At 38.2% G+C, this 19,742-nt stretch overlaps 2 protein-coding genes across 4 annotated transcripts in view; one reads left to right on the forward strand and one right to left on the reverse strand.

Moving 5' to 3' along the window:
• NUBPL (NUBP iron-sulfur cluster assembly factor, mitochondrial) overlaps positions 1–19,742 on the forward strand; it is a 347,659-nt gene that overhangs the window by 21,628 nt on the left and 306,289 nt on the right. The window contains exon 1 of one of the 3 annotated variants that reach the window (XM_082618599.1): positions 2,120–2,201. The exons of the other annotated variants lie outside the window; for them this stretch is intronic. The gene's annotated coding sequence lies outside the window, so the exon portion shown is untranslated. Of the gene's footprint in view, positions 1–2,119; positions 2,202–19,742 lie in introns of those variants that run through there. 3 annotated transcript variants of the gene reach the window in all.
• On the reverse strand, positions 1,443–2,465 carry GPR33 (G protein-coupled receptor 33; the record flags this gene model as incomplete). The annotated part of the gene is made up of 1 exon (XM_082618601.1): positions 1,443–2,465. One exon carries the CDS (start codon positions 2,463–2,465, stop codon positions 1,443–1,445), a length of 1,023 nt encoding a protein of 340 aa, XP_082474727.1.

The following is a 19,742-nucleotide window of genomic DNA, read 5'->3' on the forward strand; positions in this document are numbered from 1 at the left end:
TATTGATTGATATGTGTTGACCAACAGATAGAACTAACTAAATATATAAAAGGTAATAGGTCACTGATACCATGTGGTCCTATATAACTTAGGTGCTGTAATGTTTTTCAAAAACTTGATGCAAAACTTGAAAACCAGGGAAACAAAGTTAATTTTGTTATTGCTATTTTAGAATTAAATGTACTGTGACATTACCCAGGCAGGCTCACAAACATTTATAATTGTGTTAGTCCCATATTTCTGTGACAGCTTAATCCATAAATATTAAAAAGACATTTAAAGTATCTTTATACTTAAAACATTAAAGTATAAATTCTTTATTCTTTAACATGGAGATGACAAGATGAGTGCCTTGTCATCTCCACGTTAAATTTTGTTCATACCAGTTAAATAATTTAGGTGCTATCTGAATAAAGACCTTGGTCTAAATGTCTATTTGGTAGAAAATTCTGTGACAGAAAATTCAGATTGATGGGTTCTATTGGTATTCAGAAAGTGATATTACTATAGCCTCAAAAATCAAAGGTTAAGAATCACATTTGCATCAGTTCACACCAACTAGGATGGCTATAATTGAAAAAAAGGAAAATAATAGGTGTTGGTGAGGGTATGGAGAAACTAGAACTTTTGTACATTGCTGATGAGAATGCAACATGGTACAGCTGTTATGGAAAAAAGTGGCAATTCCTCAAAAACGTAAACATAGAATTGCCACATGACCCAGCAATTCAAAATAATTGAAAATAAAGACTCAAACAGACACTTGTACACCAGTGTTCATGGTAGCATTATTCACAATAGCCAAAAGGTGGAAACGACTCAAATGTCTCTCAACAGAAGAATGGATAAACAAAATGTGGTATATACATATAACAGAATATTATTTAGCCATAAAAAGAATGAGTTCTGATACATGTTACAACATGGATGAACCTTGAAAACATTATGCTAAGTTAAATAAGCCAGACACAAAAGGAGAAATATTATATGATTCCACTTATATGGAATATCTAGAATAGCAAATTCATAGAGATAGAAAGCAGATTGGAGGATATGAAGAGCTAGGGGAAAGAGTGGGGGGTAGGGGCGTGAAAGAGGAGTTATTGCTTAATGGGTAGAGTTTCTCTTTTGGGTGATAAAACATTTTGGAAATGGATAGTGGTGATGGTTGCAAAAAATTGTGAATTTAGGTCATGCCACTAAAATGTACAATGAAAAATGGTGTTATATGTTATATATATTTTACCACAATGAAAGTAAAAAAAAAATCACATTTGCAACATTACCCATCACATTTTACAGCCCTTATAATATTCATAGATCTAACTATAGTACAGCCCAGGTGTCTCTCTAATATAGGGACTATATTATACAAGAGTTGAGGGTCTGTTTCTGGTGATATCATTGACTAAGAATCCATTCTTTGCTCTGGGATCCAGAATTTAAATATCGGCTTCTGAATTTAGGTTTTGTGTCCTTTCTTCCGAAGAATCTTCACTGAATGTTGACTCAAAAAGAGCAAGAACAGACTTCTTGAAAACCTTTCTGAAGTTCTCCCCAGTAAATAGGTAGAGTGTGGGAGAAAAGACAGTATTGAAAGAAGTAGTTATCACTGTGAGTATCAGAGTCAACTGGAAAAGTAGTGATCTGTTCTTAGTGAGAATTAAGCCTTGGTATACATGGTAGGGCATCCAACACACAAAGAAAGAGATAACGGCAGTCATCATGACTTTGAAGGGCTTGCTGGATTTGAAGAGGCTCCTCTCTTTCATCTTTTTGGCTACTCTTTCATAACAAAAGGTGATGATGAGGAAAGGCAGAAGGAAGCCCAGCAAGAAGCGGCTGCTGAAACAGGCTACATGAATCCATTTTCTTAATGTTTGAATCTTTTTGCCTTCCCAGTTAGTAGACACAGCATAGTTATTCTGGCAGGTCACTCTTCCTTTATGGTCATCATGTGCCTCTCTGAAAACCACATAGGGCATGCTGAGGGCAGTGGCAAACATCCAGACTCCTAAGATGATGCTGGAAACCCAGCGTGGGGTTCGGTGCAGCTGTGACCACACCGGGTGAAGAGTGAGAAGATAACGATCAATGCTGATGGCTGAGAGGAAGAAAACAGAGGCAAACATCCCTGCAGACAAAATGCTATTGAAGACCTTGCATGTGGCCATTCCAAAGCTCCAGTGATTTTCCTGAAGGTAGGAGATGGCCAGAAATGGCAAAAATAATGTTGAAATAAAATAAGAGAGAATGAGATGAAAATATAACAGAGTATTAACAGTCTTTTTCATTTTGAATTTTAGCACCCATAGGTAGAGACCATTGGTGATAGTGCCAATTATAAATGACGTGAACAAAAGAAGTGCAACAATCACTTTTGAGGCAGGTGTTGGAATGTGAATGCTGTTTCTTATTAAAGTAGAGACATTGAGCAGGTAATCATTAGAGTTGATCGGATCCATAATTGGAATGAGAAGCTGAAAATAACAACAAAAAAGAAACAAAAGAAATGGTTAAATATAGAAATTAAAATAGTAATTTTTGCATATTCATAGTCAAAATGACAATATTTTTAAAATGACAAACAATATTTTTACAATAATACAAATCAGATATTTTTCTTTTATTTTGTGTGAGGAATTAAGATCAGATTAATTGGGGCATCAAAAATAGAAATACTACAGATGCAGTGAAATTAATGTGAAATAGAAATAAGTTTGGAATATTCTGACTTCGTTAAGTAATTAATTTAGGCAGCTAAAAATATCCTATTTAGGGAATTCTCTGGCAATCCAGTGGTTAGGACTACACGCTTCCACTGCATGGGGCACGAGTTTTATCCCAGGTCTGGTAATTAAGATCCCATGTGCCACCTTGGCTCAGCCAAAAAAAAAATTCTATTTAGACATTAACCAGAAGTCTGACCCTACTTGATGGGCACAGATTCTTGAATAAGGCAGTATAGAATCAGTTTTACTTGACTAAGACTTGGTCAGGGCAATGTTACTAACGAAATTGAATAACAAAAATGACAACAATGGCTGCAAGTTAGTAATCATAGGGAGCTATAATTAGATTTCTGCCATGAGCTAATTATATATAGTAAATGCTATTACCTAGTATTCTAACACTCAGCACATAACAGTAAGAACAGATATTCATATAGGAGCCCTTTGGCACCGTAAGATTGTGAAGTACCTTCAAAATCATCAATGAAAGAGGAAAGTGTATGGTAGAATATAGCAGTAGTTCTTTCTTACTTCGGGAGGGGAAAGACAGAGAGAAGTCAAGGAACTGATATTTGTCCAGTACTTGTTGTATGCAGGAAACTTTATATAAAAATAATTTTTTTTCCATACAAAGGCAAACGGTTAAACAGAGGAGAAAGTGAGGCTTACAGGGGTTAAATTTCATATTCAACATCTCCCACCATACCTCCACTGTGGCAGGTGGGGAACCCTATAAATGTTCTATGTTACTTCTTTGAAAACTGGTAATTCATGTGTAGTGTATTTTGATAACGCTCCATGAAATGGAGTATTTGATTATCCAAAATATCCCATTTCTTGAATAACTGCTCCTATAGTATTGAAAATATAAATGTGAGAATATTTTGGAAAATAGCTATTATAACAGAGTCACATCAACAAACTGTTTTTTGATAAATTGGATAAAGCAATGGAAATTCCTAATGATTTTTTTCACTAATCAAAAACATCCAAAGAATATCCAGAGAGAAGAAATAAAATAATTGCTGTTAAAACCATAACTACCTTAATTCTGCCAGCTAAGGGAGTTGCAAAAATTTCCCCCAAAGTAGAAAAATGGTTCTCTTCAGGAAGATACCTTGGTAGTCTGTTTGGGAATAAAAAGTGAAGTTTTGGGACATGGAATGGATAGGCAATGATGAGTGAAAGAGTGGGAGCCCAAGGAAGAGGCTGGGTGAAGGTCCTGGGATCATGAGAAGAGGGGGAGGAGGGAGGATGGTCTTCAGAGAGGGGCCCCAGGAAAACACAGCAGGAGGCTAGGAGGCTTGCAGAGGAGGAAGGGTCAATGAGATATTGAGAAGCAGAGATGACACAGGGGATTTAAAATGAGGAATGTCTAATAGTTAATTTTAATCCATTTGTTATGGTTTGACATGGTGTAATGTCTCCCTTAACCTCATTAATCACAACTTCTTGTGTTGGTGGTTGCTCTGGGGAATGGAAAGAAAAGAGCTTGTGTTCCCTATTTGGGAAGGAATAGGATGGAGAGAAGGGGCCAGTAGCGGGAGGTGAGATGTTAATGAGATGATGAATATGGTGGAAACTGTATAGACATTGGGGCTTGAGTAGACAAGGAGAAACAAAATCCCATGGAGGATTTCTGATACTGTGTGTGTATGGCCTGTGTGTGTCTATTTGTGTGTGTATATGTGTGTGTGTGTGTGTGTGTGTGTGTCTGTAGTCTGTCTATATATCTGTGGTGCGTTTGTGTGTATGTATGTGCATATATGGTGTGTGTCTCTGTGGCATGTGTGTATCTCTAGTGTGTGTATAAATTCATGGGGTGTGTGTGGAGCTGTGTGTGTGTGTGTGTGGAGCTGTGATCTGTGCAAGTGTGGTGTATTTGTGTGTGGTCTCTGTGGTATCTGCGGTCTGTGTGTATTTATCTGTGCAGTGTGTATACGTGTAGTGTTTGTATGTCTGGGTGTGTGTGTGTATGTGTGTGGTCTCTCTGTGTATGTGCATATGAGAAACTGAATTATAGGGAAGATTTTATTAAAAATTGTGTGGCTGAGCTCTGTATAGAAGGGCATCTGGAAGTAATGCAGGACTTGAGCAAAAGCAACACTGGTAGTCGTTCTGAAGGGCATATGAAGTTTCCTAAGAACTTTGATTTATTGCACATGACCAGGAGATTTCTTCATCCTTAAACATCTTTTAAAACGGTTTTGAAGTACTTGCTTATAAATTAGTGGGGCAGAACTGGGGCTCTGGCATCCCACAGAAGTGGGTTTCGATCCTACCTCTACCACTTAAACAGCTCTGTAATTTTGGACTCTTAACTCTGAGCCCCTTTCACCTTGTAAACCCTGGTGACTTTTTATGAGGACTAAGTGAGATAATGTAGAAGAACCACTTAGCTCCCTTCATGGCACATATTAAGCATTCAGGAACTTTTTACCCCTTAGTTTGCTCAACTTGTTTTGGTTTTTTTTGGCCGCATTGGGTGGCATGCGGGATCTTAGTTTCCCCGACCAGGGATCGAACCCTTGAACCCGCACCCCCTGCGGTGAAATCGTGGATTCTTAACCATTGGACCACCAGGGAAGTCCCCTCGATTTGTTATATTAAGGCTAGCAAGAGCCTCATTTTGCCTTCTTAATGTCATATTTCTTTCCTTCTGAAAGCCCCCTACTGAATTCTAGAGTACCACCAGGGATTTCTGAAAAAATCTAAATGTTCATCTATAGGGGCAGAGGCTGTCAGATTTAGAGTTATTTTGAAACCTTTCTATAGTGACAGCTTTGGCACAAATGACTTTCAGGAAGACCCCGCCTGGGCTTGGGGACATCGAGCTACTATGGGGGAGGGAACCACAAGAACTCAGGAAACTGATCTGGAGAAAGCCTAGAGAATCTATTCAGATGATAGCTCTAGGATAAAGCTGCTTGCTCAGGAATCTTACCTTGGAGTTATATCTTCATGCCAGACGGTCTTGGGAAGGCCAGAGGGACTCTATATCAGCAATCTCCTCTCCAGGGACAGAGGCAAAAATCAGTGACACTTTGCCTTCATCTCATCTGCCTTTCTTCTTGCTGATGCTACTCCCCAACCTTGAACCTACTATTTAAATATTCAGTGGCTTCTTGATGTTTCCCTGTTCCTTTTTCTGCGAAATGTGTGCTATAGAGGCGTAAGTAGAGAGATAAGTACTTCTTCAAATCATTTCTCCATTTTAAGGAAAGATTACAAAAATTCCATAAACAAAGTTATTCTACTTAAGTTATTCTGTTTAAGTGTTGTTACTCCATAACAAAGCTTGTTTCTGGTGTTAAAACACTGATTAAAAATTACCTTCTCGTATTTGGTCATCCCACCAGGCACCCACTCTGCCTCGATTCTAGCATGTTGGTTAGCATATGGATGCATGGTGTTGGGTACATAGGGAGGTGGTAAATATCAAGCATGGAAAAAAAAAATTTGGAAATGAGCTACCTAATGCTGCTGGAGAGAAAATGATCAGAAAGGAAAACTCAAATATCAAGTTTCACAGAGAAATGGAATGTATGATAACAGGCCAAAAACTAATATTATTTAGTTTGGGAAGATGAAGACTGACGGGCAGAATGATTTGCATTTGTGCAGTTGCTGAGAATGGCTGGAAAGAACACAGAATTGGTTACCATATCCTAGAAGACAATCGCATTATAAGAAAATCATACAACCCAGGTAATACATTTATGAACTGACGGAGCCCTACATTTTCTATTTTCCTCTCTCTAATCCACCTCTGAAATTTTAGGATCAGCCTCTGTGCTGACCTCAGTGTCCTGATTTCTTTCCTGCTTGCTTTCCTCTTCATCTCTGCACCACCAGTGGAGAAAATACATCAAAACTGCTGTGTGGCTCAGCAGTGAAGCTCAGGAATCTGTTATTTAGGTTAGACTTGGAATTTTAAAGCTTTCATTGCTACTGTAGCCTTATAAAAAATAGGCTTAAATTTTAGTTCTTAATTCATTTGGGGCTATGACCTTCAACCTAAGAACTGATCTTCTTTGCTTCAAGTTAAGGATACGTTTTCAAACTTGCAACTGCCTTTTAAAAGCAATTTCTTGCCAGGTTTTCATACCCTTTGAGCTAATTCACAGACTTGGAACAACCTGAGATATTATTTGATCCAAACCCACTAATTTTGAAGATGAGAAAACTGACACTTAGAGAGGTTAAGTGATTCACAATAGGTTTTCACCAAGAAAAGAACCAAGGGCTCCTTCAGCCACCCTGTACTATTTCGTTGGTGCAAAAAGGGATTTGGATCAGGTTCTTCTTCCTCCCTCCTCCCCCCTTATATTTCCAAACTCTACAACTAGTAAATTTTATAAATAACAAATATATTTTGGACTAGTGTTTAATTCCCTACCCCCACCCCCTAACAAAATATGCACAAGGGCTAGTACCACGATTAGATAGCCTAAAATTTTGTTCTTCCATTACTCCCCTCAGAAATACTCTCACTAGTGAGTATTTTTATCTAATAGGTAATTAAACCAATGATATTAACTCTGTTGAGAAAGACGCAGACTGTTTGAGGAAGGAGCTTCTCTTCTGTGGCTTTGGTGATATGACTCCATTCATTGCACTTTTCATATTTCAAAGTAAGTCCAGTGGTTTCAAGAGAAGAATTCATGGAAATGGAAACTGTTTTATGTGGTTTGGATGTGATCACAGTATGAAACAGATAGAAATGCAGAAGCAGATAGAGTTGCAAAATCAAAAGCTTGAAAGGCTAGGAACTCACAGATGCATGTAATTTTAGAGCTAGAGGGTACCGAGGAGTTAACTTCATCTAATTCCTGGTGCTATAGATGAAGAGACTAAGACCCATCGAGATATCTGAGAACTTGTCCTAGATTCCATTATTAGTTAATAAAAGATTTGGGGCAGAAATAATGTACACTAAAAATACTAATGAACTGCTTATAGGCACTATGTTGATTGCACAAAACAGTATAGGATAGAAGACAAAACTATAGATATAAATTCTACCTCTTTTACTTACCATATATATAACATCTCTAAGTCTCAGTTTCCTCATTTGTGAATGTAAAAAAACGAAAGAAAACACTGCTCCTGAGTATTCTTTTGAGGATTAATAATTATTACTAAATATCGTTAAGAATTATTAATAATAATTATTTGATACTATAAGTAAGGACTTAGTGCCTGGCACATGGTAGGTATTAAATGCATGGCAGTTAGTATTAATATGTAAGCTGTATCAGAGAACACTAGCAAGCCCAGTGGGCTGGAGCAAATCTCCAGGCAGTGCAATTCAAGAAACATTTATTGAGTATTTATTTATTTATTAAAAAAATTTTAATATCTTTATTGGCGTATTAATTGCTTTACAATGTTGCATTAGTTTCTGTTGTACAACAAAGTGAATGAGCTATAAGTATACCTATATCCTCATATTCCCTCCCTCTTGAGCCTCCCTCCCATCCTCCCTATCCCACCTGTCTAGGTCATCAAAAAACATTGAGCTGATCTCCCTATACTATGCAGCACCTTCCCACTAGCCATCCATTTTACATTTGGTAGTGTATATATTGTCGATGCTACTCTCTCACTTCATCCCAGGTTCCCCGTCCCCCACGTGTCCTCAAGTCTGTTCTCTACATGTGCATCTTTATTCCTTCCCAGCCACTAGGTTCATCAGTACTGTTTTTTAGATTCCATATATGTGTGTTAGCATATGGTATTTGCTTTTCTCTTTCTGACTTACTTCACTCTGTATGACAGACTCTAGGTCCATCCACCTCACTACAAATACCTCAATTTCATTTCTTTTTATGGCTGAGTAATACTCCATTGTATATATATGCCACATCTTCTTTATACCTTCATCTGTCGATGGACATTTAGGTTGCTTCCATGTCCTGGCAACTGTAAATAGTGCTGCAGTGAACACTGGTTTATGACTCTTTTTGAATTGTGTTTTTCTCAGGGTATATGCCCAGTAGTGGGATGGCTGGGTCATATGGTAGTTCTGTTTTTAGTTTTTTAAGGCACATCCATACTGTTCTCCATAGTAGCTGTATCAATTCACATTCCCACCAACAGTGCAAGAGGGTTCCCTTTTCTCCACACCCTCTCCAGCATTTATTGTTTGTAGATTTTTTTATGATGGCCATTCTGACCGGTGTGAAGTGATACCTCATTGTGGTTTTGATTTGTATTTCTCTAATGATTAGTGTTGTTGAGCATCTTTTCATGTGTTTCTTGGATATCTGTATATCTTCTTTGGAGAAATGTCTATTTAGATCTTCTGCCCATTTTTGGATTGGATTGTTTGGGTTTTTTTGATATTGAGCTGCATGAGCTGCTTGTATGTTTTGGAGATAAATCCTTTGTCAGTTGCTTCATTTGCAAATATTTTCTTCCATTCTGAGTGTTGTCTTTTTGTCTTGTTTATGGTTTCCTTTGCTATGCAAAAGCTTTTAAGTTTCATTAGGTCCCATTTGTTTATTTTTGTTTTTATTTCCATTTCTCTAGGAGTTGGGTCAAAAAAGATCTTGCTGTGATTTATGTCAAAGAGTGTTCTTCCTATGTTTTCCTCTAAGAATTTTATACTGTCTGACCTTACATTTAGGTCTTTAATCCATTTTGAGTTTATTTTTGTGTATGGTGTTAGGGACTGTTCTAATTTCATTCTTTTACATGTAGCTGTCCAGTTTTCCCAGCACCACTTATTGAAGAGGCTGTCTTTTCTCCATTGTATATATATATTCTTGCCTCCTTTATCAAAGATAAGGTGACCATATGTGTGTGGGTTTATCTCTGGGCTTTCCATCCTGTTCCACTGATCTATATTTCTGTTTTTGTGCCAGTACCATATTGTCTTGATTGCTGTAGCTTTGTAGTATATTCTGAAGTCAGGGAGCCTGATTTCTCCAGCTTCGTTTTTCTTTCTCAAGATTGCATTGGCTATTCGGGGTCTTTTGTGTTTCCATACAAATTGTGAAATTTTGTGTTCTAATTCTGTGAAAAATGCCGTTGGTAGTTTGATAGGGATTGTGTTGAATCTGTAGATTGCTTTGGGTAGTATAGTCATTTTGACAATGTTGATTCTTCCAGTCCAAGAACATGGTATATCTTTCCATGTTTGTATCATATTTGATTTCTTTCATCAGTGTCTTATAGTTTTCTGCATACAGGTCTTTTGTCTCCTAGGTATTTTATTCTTTTTGTTGCAATGGTAAATGGGAATGTTTCCTTAATTTCTCTTTCAGAGTTTTCATCGTTAGTGTACAGGAATGCAAGAGACTTCTGTGCATCAATTTTGCATCCTGCTACTTTACCAGATTAATTGATTAGCTCTACGAGTTTTCTGGTGGCATCTTTAGGATTCTCTATGTATAGTATCATGTCATCTGCAAACAGTGACAGTTTTACTTCTTCTTTTCCAATTTGGATTCCTTTTATTTCTTTTTCTTCTTTGATTTCTGTGGCTAAAACTTCCTAAATTATGTTGAATAATAGTGGTGAGAGTGGGCACCCTTGTCTTGTTCCTGATCTTAGAGTAAATGTTTTCAGTTTTTCACCATTAAGAATGATGTTAGGGGCTTCCCTGGTGGCGCAGTGGTTGAGAGTCTGCCTGCCGATGCAGGGGACATGGGTTCGTGCCCCGGTTCGGGAAGATCCCACATGCCACGGAGCGGCTGGGCCCATGAGCCATGGCTGCTGAGCCTGTGCGTCTGGAGCCTGTGCTCCACAATGGGAGAGGCCACAACAGTGAGAGGCCCGCGTACCGCAAAAAAAAAAAAAAATGATGTTGGCTGTGGGTTTGTCATATATGGCTTTTATTGTGTTGAGGTAGTTTCCCTCTGTGCCCACTTTCTGGAGAGTTTTTATCATAAATGGGTGTTGAATTTTGTCAAAACTTTTTTCTGCACCTATTGAGATGATCATATGGTTTTTATCCTTCAGTTTGTTAATATGGTGTATCACATTGATTGATTTGTGTATATTGAAGAATCTTTGCATCTCTGGGATAAATTCCACTTGATCATGGTGTATGATCCTTTTAATGTGCTTTTGGATTCTGTTTGCTGGTACTTTGTTGAGGATTTTTGCATCTATGTTCATCAGTGTTATTGGCCTGTAGTTTTCTTTCTTTGTGACGTCTTTGTCTGGTTTTGGTATCAGGATGATGGTTGCCTCGTAGAATGAGTTTGGGAGTGTTCCTCCCTCTGCTACATTTTGGAAGAGTTTGAGAAGAATGGGTATTAGCTCTTCTCTAAATGTTTGATAGAATTCATCTGTGAAGCCATCTGGTCCTGGGCTTTTGTTTGTTGGAAGATTTTAAATCACAGGTTCAATTTCAGTGCTTGTGATTGGTCTGTTTATATTTTCTGTTTCTTCCTGGTTCAGTCTCGGAAGGTTGTGCTTTTCTAAGAATTTGTCCATTTCCTCCAGGCTGTCCATTTTATTAGCATAGAGTTGCTTGTAGTAATCTCTCATGATCCTTCGTATTTCTGCAGTGTCAGTTGTTACTTCTCCTTTTTCATTTCTAATTGTGTTGATTTGAGTCTTCTCCCTTTTTTCTTGATGAGTCTGGCTGATGGTTTATCAATTTTGTTTACCTTCTCAAAGAACCACCTTTTTTTTTTATTGATCTTTGCTATTGTTCTATGGTTGCCTTCATTTCTTTTTCATTTATATCTGATCTAATTTTTATGATTTCTTTCCTTCTGCTAACTTTGGTGTGTTTTTTTTTTTCTTTCTCTAATTGCTTTAGGTGTAAGGTTAGGTTGTTTATTTGAGATTTTTCTTGTTTCTTGAGGTCAGATTGTATTGCTATAAACTTCCCTCTTAGAACTGTTTTTGCTGCGTCCCATACATTTTGGGTCATCGTGTTTTCATTGTCATTTTTTTCTAGATATTTTTTGGTTTCCTCTTTTTCTTCGGTGCTTTCTTGGCTATTTAGTAGTGTATTGTTTAGCTTCCATGTGTTTGTATTTTTTACAGTTTTTTTCCCATAATTGATATCTGGTCTCATAGCATTGTGGTTGGAAAAAATACTAGGTATGATTTCAATTTTCTTTAATTTACTGAGGCTTGATATTTGACCCAAGACATGATCTATCCCAGAGAATGTTCCGTGTGCACCTGAGAAGAAAGTGTATTCTGTTGTTTTTGGATGGAATGTCCTATAAATATCAATTAAGTCCATCTGGTCTAATGTGTTATTTAAAGCTTGTGTTTCCTTAATTATTTTCTGTTTGGATGATCGGTCCATTGGTGAAAGTGGGATGTTAAAGTCACCTACTCTTATTGTGTTACTGTTGATTTCCCCTTTTATGGGTGTTAGCATTTGCCTTATCTATTGAGGTACTCCTATGTTGGGTGCATAGATATTTATAATTGTTATATCTTCTTGGATTGATCCTTTGATCATTTTATAGTGCCCTTTCTTGTCTCTTGTAATAGTCTTTATTTTAAAGTCTATTTTGTCTGAGATGAGTATTGCTCCTCCAGCTTTCTTTTGATTTTCATTTGCATGGAATATCTCTTTCCATCCCCTCACTTTCAGTCTGTATGTGTCCCTAGGTCTGAGGTGGGTCTCTTCTAGACAACATATACACGGGTCTTGTTTCTGTACCCATTCAGCCACTCTGTGTCTTTTCTTTGGAATGTTTAATCCATTTACATTTAAGGTAATTATGGATATGTATGTTCCTATTACCATTTTCTTAATTGTTATGGGTTTGTTTTTGTGAGTCTTTTCCTCTTCTTGTGTTTCCTGCCTAGAGAAGTTCCTTTAGCATTTGTTGTAGAGCTGGTTTGGTGGTGCTGAATTCTCTTAACTTTTGCTTGTTTGTAAAGGTTTTAATTTCCATGTCGAATCTGAATGAGATCATTGCTGGGTAGAGTAATTTTGGTTGTAGTTTTTTCCCTATCATCACTTTAAGTATATCTTGCCACTTCCTTCTGGCCTGTAGAGTTTCTGCTGAAAGATCAGCTGTTAACCTTATGAGGATTCCCTTGTATGTTATTTGTTGCTTTTCCCTCGCTGCTTTTATTTTTTTTATTTTTTTATATATTTTTTGTTACGCGGGCCTCTCACTGTTGTGGCCTCTCCTGTTGCGGAGCACCGGCTCCAGACGCGCAGGCCCAGTGACCATGGCTCACAGGCCCAGCCACTCCGCGGCATGTGGGATCTTCCCGGACCGGGGCACGAACCCGTGTCCCCTGCATCGGCAGGCGGACTCTCAACCACTGCACCACCAGGGAAGCCCCTCCCTCGCTGCTTTTAATATTTTTTCTTTGTATTTAATTTTTGTTAGTTTGATTAATATGTGTCTCATGTGTTTCTCCTTGGGTTTATCCTGTATGGGACTCTCTGTGCTTCCTGGACTTGATTGACTATTTCCTTTCCCATGTTGGGGAAGTTTTCATGTATAATATCTTCAAATATTTTCTCAGACCCTTGTGTTTTTTCTTCTTCTTCTGGGATGCCTATAATTCTAATGTTGGTGTGCTTAATGTTGTCCCAGAGGTCTCTGAGGCTGTCCTCCATTTTTTCATTCTTTTTTCTTTATTCTGCTCTGCAGCAGTTATTTCCACCATTCTATTTTCCAGCTCACTTATCCGTTTTTCTGCCTCAGTTATTCTGCTATTGATTCCTTCAAGAGTATTTTTAATTTCAGTTATTGTGTTGTTCATTACAGTTTGTTTGCTCTTTAGTTCTTCTTGGTCTTTGTTAAACGTTTCTTGTATTTTCTCTATTGTATTTCCAAGGTATTGGATCATCTTCAGTATCATTACTCTGAATTGTTTTTCAGGTAGACTGCCTATTTCCTCTTCATTTTTTGGTCTTGTTGGTTTTCATCTTGCCCCTTTGCCCATAAGATATTTCTCTGTCTGCTCATTTTGTCTAATTTACAGCATTTGAGGTCTTCTTTCCCTAGGCTGCAGAGTCATAGTTCCTCTTGCTTCTCTTCTCTGCCCCTGGTGGTCTGGTTGGTCCTGTGTCTTTTGTAGGCTCCCTGGTATGAAGGACTAGTGCCTGCGTTCCTGTGGGTGGAGCTGAGTCTTTTCCCTGTGATGAGCATGGCCGTGTCAGGTGGTGTGTTTTAGGGTATCTGTGAGCTTAGTATGAGTTTAGGTAGTCTGTGTGCTGATGGCTGGGTTTGTGTTCCTGTGTTTTTTGTTGTTTGTTGTGAGGTATCCAGTGCTGGGAGCTGCTGGCAATTGGGTGGAGCTATGTCTTGGATTCAGATAGAGGTCTCCATGAGTGCTCTCGGCAATTAAGCTTCCCTGGGGCTGGGAATTCTCTAGTTGTCCAGCATCCTGGACTCAGTGCTCCCATTCCAGAGCCTCAGGCGTGACTTTTGGTCAAGGGACTAAGACCCTGCAAGTTGCTCATCCCAGCAATAAAGGGGATTAAAAAAAAAAAAGACTAACGAAACCCCAGACAATGGGAAAAAGTAAAATCAAACAGAAACAGAGAAAAAGAAACACGCACACACACAAAAGAAGCAAAGAAAGAACCAAATAAATCAAATAGCAAGAGAACAACCAGACAAACAAAAGAACCAAAGAATGAAATCAGACAGTTAAGAAGAAAGCTGACAAAAACCCAGAACCAAGAAACAAAACCAAAGCTGAGTTCCAACTGAATATTGAATCAAAGAGACAAAACAAACCGACAAAAAATGTTATTAAAAAAAAAAAAAGAAAAAGAGAAAGGGGAAAGAAGACAGAACAACAGAAAAGCAATGTAGATACAGAAAAAGAAAAAGAAAATATATTTTTTAAAAAAGGGCAAACAAAACCCCTGAGAAATGGTAAAAACAAAATCAGAGAAACAAAAACAGAAACAAGGAAACACACACACGTAAAAGAAACAAAAACAGGGCCAAATAAAACAAAAAGCAAGAGAGCAACCAGACAAATAGAACTCCGAAATGCAATCAAATAATTAGGATTAATACTAACAAAAACACATAACCTAAAAGCAAAACCAAAGCAGTGTGCCAACTGAAAAATAAAGCAAGGAAACAGAACAAACCAATAAAAATGATTAAAATGAAGATAAAAGTAAAATAAAAAGGGAAAAAACCAGAGGACAACAGAAAAGCAAAGTAGAAATGGAAATATTAAAAAAAGAAAAATATATTACAGAAAAATAGGAAGAAAAAATAAGGGAAAAGAACATGGAACAATAAGAAAGCACAGTAAAAATAGAAATGTATAAAATATATAAAAAATAAAAATGTTATAAAACACAGAGATACCAGAAGACTATATATATATATATAAAAACTAGAACAACAACAAACAAAAAAGGGAAGAAAAAGAAACCAAAAAAGAAAAAAGGACTAGAACCAGCAATAGAGTTAATCAAAACATAATAAAATTAATAGTAATAATTATGTTTCCCTGAGGTCTCTGCTGTAAGTGTCCTTGCATATGCCGTGAGCCACAGCCCACCTCTGTCTCCGCAGTAGGCTCTCCTCTGCCTCTGGGCTGGTCTCTAGACCTGCTGTGCGCCCTGAGGAGACCACTCAGACTCTGCTCTGGCCCAACTCCTACGTGTGCTTGCCCCCAAAGTCCTCAGCTGCCAGAGCTAGACCGTTTTCATTTGTGGGAACACTCACCTTCTACTCAGATGTTCCATAGATGCAGGGTCTACCTAGCTGATTGTGGGGATTTAACCTGCAGCTGATACAGCTGATGGAAAAATTTTTTGATCTTCTTCCTTAGTCACCCCCCCCCGGGGTTCAGCTTTGGTTTTATCCCCACCTCTACTTGTGGTCCACCCACAGGAGTCTGGTCCTGAGGCTGGCTTGGAGCTCTTGGGTCTGCCCCAGTGAGGACAGGGTACAGAGGTGTTATGACTGCTTGGATTGTGGGAGTCTCGGTGACACTAAATGCACAGGGAAGTCGGTGGCCATGGGCGCCTTATTGAGTATTTAAGGCATGCCAGAGAAGGTTCAAGACTGGGTAAAGCAAATAATTCAAGATAATGTCTTCAGTGTTTATAGTTATTAAAAAAGATTATGCCTAAACAGAATAGCTTAGGAATGTTGAGGAAAGCAAATTCTAGACCTTGGAAACAGTATGTTTAAAGGCCTAGCAAAAGACAGTGATGTTTCATTTGTCTTTCTGGGTTCTGCACTTTTCAAGATCACTTCTCACCATCTTGGTGGGAACAACAATATATGTATTAGCCCAACAATTTTCATTCTGGCTGAAGTCAGAAGCACTTGGAGGTCTTTAAAATACAGAGTATTCCTGAGATTTAATTCATTTATCTAATATTTACCAAGCACTGTTCTTGTCACTGGGGATATATAATAAATGAGAAGAGCTTTTTTCTAATGGAGCTTACATTCTAGTTGGGAGAGATGTACAATAAACCAATAATTAAAGAAATGTCAGCTAGCACCTACAGTACTATGCAGAGTATTAAAACATGGAAATGTGATGAATAACTAAGTGGCTAGTCAACTGGGGCTGTTGGGAAAGACCTTTCCATAGGTGACATTTAATGGGATTGGAATGACCTAAAGGAGACAACTGTGCAGTGATTAAGAGAAGAGCATTACGCTGTACCTAATTCATTTCTTGCTCCATGTCTGTTTCCTCCTATTGGCCCCTTTCTACTTTCTACATGCTCTTGCTCTCCAAATTGGGTCTCCCCATTTATTAGAATCTTTGGCTCATGACCTTTCAACTCATGCCATGATTTATGGCTTGGATTCTCCTCCTTGGCTGGGTCCTTGTTGTGATAGCATTCTTGGAAACAGGAATTCATCTTTATTCAGGAGACTGTCTCCTGGGTTCTGTCTGCTCGTGGCCTTATTGGATGAGATCCACCACATCAGACTCCAGATCCTCCCCATGTCTGGACAGCATTCTGAGAATTGCAGGTAGGATGTATCTGGAGGAGAGGCAGAAAGTGAGGCTGGGAAGTTGGTCTACGTTTTGATTATGAAAGGACTTGGATTCAGGTTCAGCCTTGGGGGAGAGAAGTTTGGGCTTTGGAGCACAGGTGGAGAGATGGGCTTTTGACAGGATGATAGAGTCAAAGGCTTGGGTAGATTTGTTTCTCTGCAAACTCAGACTCTACGTAGTCTGCTGAAAGTGAACAGAGGAAGGGTGACGGAAAATAATGAAAATTTAGAATTTCCTATGGAAGCAATAAGAGACACACAAAAAATTATTGAGCTATGTTAAGGATCTATTTGAGATTAGGGATCATTTATTTGTGGGCTCCCCCTGGGAACGGGGGAAAATACCTCACTGTACAAATGTAAAATTATGAGCCACTTACTCTTACATTTACTTCCAGCCTGGGTGTAGAAGAAGCAGATTGTCAAAATATTCTTGGCTGATGGTTTCCATGCTAATACTACCAGGAGAGGAGGCCAGCAGGGTTGAGAGTGCTGATAAGAAAGTAGCAGAAGTGATATTTCTAGGGGTTTAAGTAGAATAGGAAAACCACCATGAGTTTGACAGAGGGAGAGAGAGGGTGGAGTTGAGGGACTGGAGGTCTGATCTGTAGGCATAGTAGTGTTCATATGAGTATAGAAGACTGTGGTTGAAGTGGGATATTGGAATTTTTAATGTTCAAGGTGTGGCAGTTCTGCTTGATGGTAAAATCTCTAGAGTGTGGCAGAGGAACACAGGTAGTAAAGCAGTCGTTGGAATCAACATCCAGAAAGTTCAAATTAAGGTATTGGATGATCTTTATCCTAAGAGCAGTGGAAATCACTGAAAGGTTTTAGGTAAGAAGTGATATGGTTATGGTGGTAGTTTAAAAAGATAGCCTGGGGCTTCCCAGGTGGTGCAGTGGTTAAGAATCCACCTGCCAATTCAGGGGACATGGGTTCGAGCCCTGGTCCGGGAAGATCCCACATGCCACGGAGCAGCTAAGCCCGTGAGCCACAACTACTGAGCCTGCATGCCACAACTACTGAGCCCACGTGCCACAACTACTGAAGCCTGTGCCTAGAGCCTGTGCTCCGCAACAAGAGAAGCCACGACAATGAGAAGCCTGGGCACCACAATGAAGAGTAGCCCCCACTCGCCCCAACTAGAGAAAGCCTGCATGCAGCAACGAAGACCCAACGCAGCCAAAAATAAATTAAAAAAAAAAAAGATAGCCTGGCTTTTGAGATGGAGAATGGATTGCTGAAATGTGAGAGTGACAGTGGGAAGACCAATTATCTCAGTTTGGGTTCCGCCAGAGGTAGACTTAGAGCAAGTAGTGTTTTTTCTGAAATGATCTCAGGAAGCCATGGTAAGGGGTGGGGAAGGGAGATAGAGATGGGCAGACACAAATGAAGGGTGAAGTATTAAACAAGATACAGCTGTGGGTAATTAACACTTAATTCCACTGAGGAACTCTGGGAAACTGTGTAGAACACATACCCCCTGGGTTACCTCACCCAAGGGACAAGGAGCTTACCTCACCCAAGGGACAAGGAGCTTGGGTATTTATACACGAATTCCTGTCAATTTTTGGTTTATGCATGCTCCCAGAGGGTGTTAATTTCTTGGTACTTCCTTTTTCATACATATGAGCAGAGTGGGACCCTTTGGCCGGAGAAAGTTTTGAGGTTAAAAGAAAGTAGATCCTGGAAGAGGAAGTTTGGCTAGCAAGAACTGACACAGTAATAACAAGTAGTTGTGGGTTGGCATCAAAGAGGATCTGCTAAATCTGTTCAAAAGACTATTATGTTAGTCCAGGCAAGAGACAAAGGCAGCTTGGACCAAGTAGTGGTGATGAAGATGGGGGAAAGTGAAAGGATTTAGGAGGTGCATGTGCACATGAGTTTCATGCTTTCTATTTTGTTAACCATATTCGTAAAGATTTTACGTTTCTGATCCCCTTTCAAGGTAAACTGTAAGCTAAAGATATCCCAAGAAGACAGGAATGAAGTCTGATACTCTTACTCCTGATTCAGGTTACTAACTACTGAAAGGCGAAAAATCTAAGGCAGTGCTGTCCAATAGAAATATTATGCAAGTCACATTAAAAAGTTTCCAGAGCCACATTTAAAAAGTGAAAAGCAATAGGTAGAATTCGTTTTAATGATGTATTTCATTTAACTCGATATGTTCAAATATTATAGTTTCAACATGTAATCAATACAAAATTATTGATGAAGTATTTACATCCATTTTTTGGGCACTAAGTCTTTAAAATCTGATGTGTATTTTACACATAAAGCACATTTTAATTTGAACTATCCACACTTCAAACAAGTGCTTGATACCTGCCATATTGGACAGTGCAGATCTAGGATTTAGTTTATTTAAGAAATGTGTTCTTTTACAATGTGTTATAAATAATAATACTATTATAAATAAATAGTAGAAGGAAAATATTTTGCATTTAAGTATTGAATGTTAAAACTAAAATGGACTAGGCAATATTAATATGGTTTCTGACTCTCTTCCACTTTTATTATTTTGAGATTTCCAAGTTAAGTGGGAGATATAATTTTTAAACTTAGTATAGGTTTGTACTAATGAGAACTAGACAACTAGAATGACAACTTTCTTAACTTTTTTGATCTTAAAATAGCTAGTAAGGGTGGCTTCCCGAAGATAAATATTTCTTACTGTTTGCTATTTGGACAGGAAATCCTCTTTAAGTTTTTGATATAAAAATCAGTCTTTTTATGGCTCATTTTACTTTCATGTGTCTTAGGCAGTATCCTAGTGCCCTCTCTTCCTTTCCTAATTTCAAAAACACAATTATCAGAAGGTAATATAAGACTGGAATTCAGAGTTCCTTGTCTTATGAATCATGTTTCTTTTCTTTCTCCATCATCATGATGGAAATGATAAATTTTTATTGCTCAGTAAGTGAAATAACTTGGACAGTATAAAATGGTTGTTGACTGAGATTATGAGCTAATAATATCAAAGGTCCAGAGATACTTAGAGGAATGTAATTAAATATTTTAATATACTTATAAAACTGCATCTTTTAAGATATTCTTATGAAAG

Source organism: Mesoplodon mirus (genome assembly GCF_964341445.2).
Source record: "Mesoplodon mirus genome assembly, chromosome: 4".
Lineage (NCBI taxonomy): Eukaryota > Metazoa > Chordata > Mammalia > Artiodactyla > Ziphiidae > Mesoplodon > Mesoplodon mirus.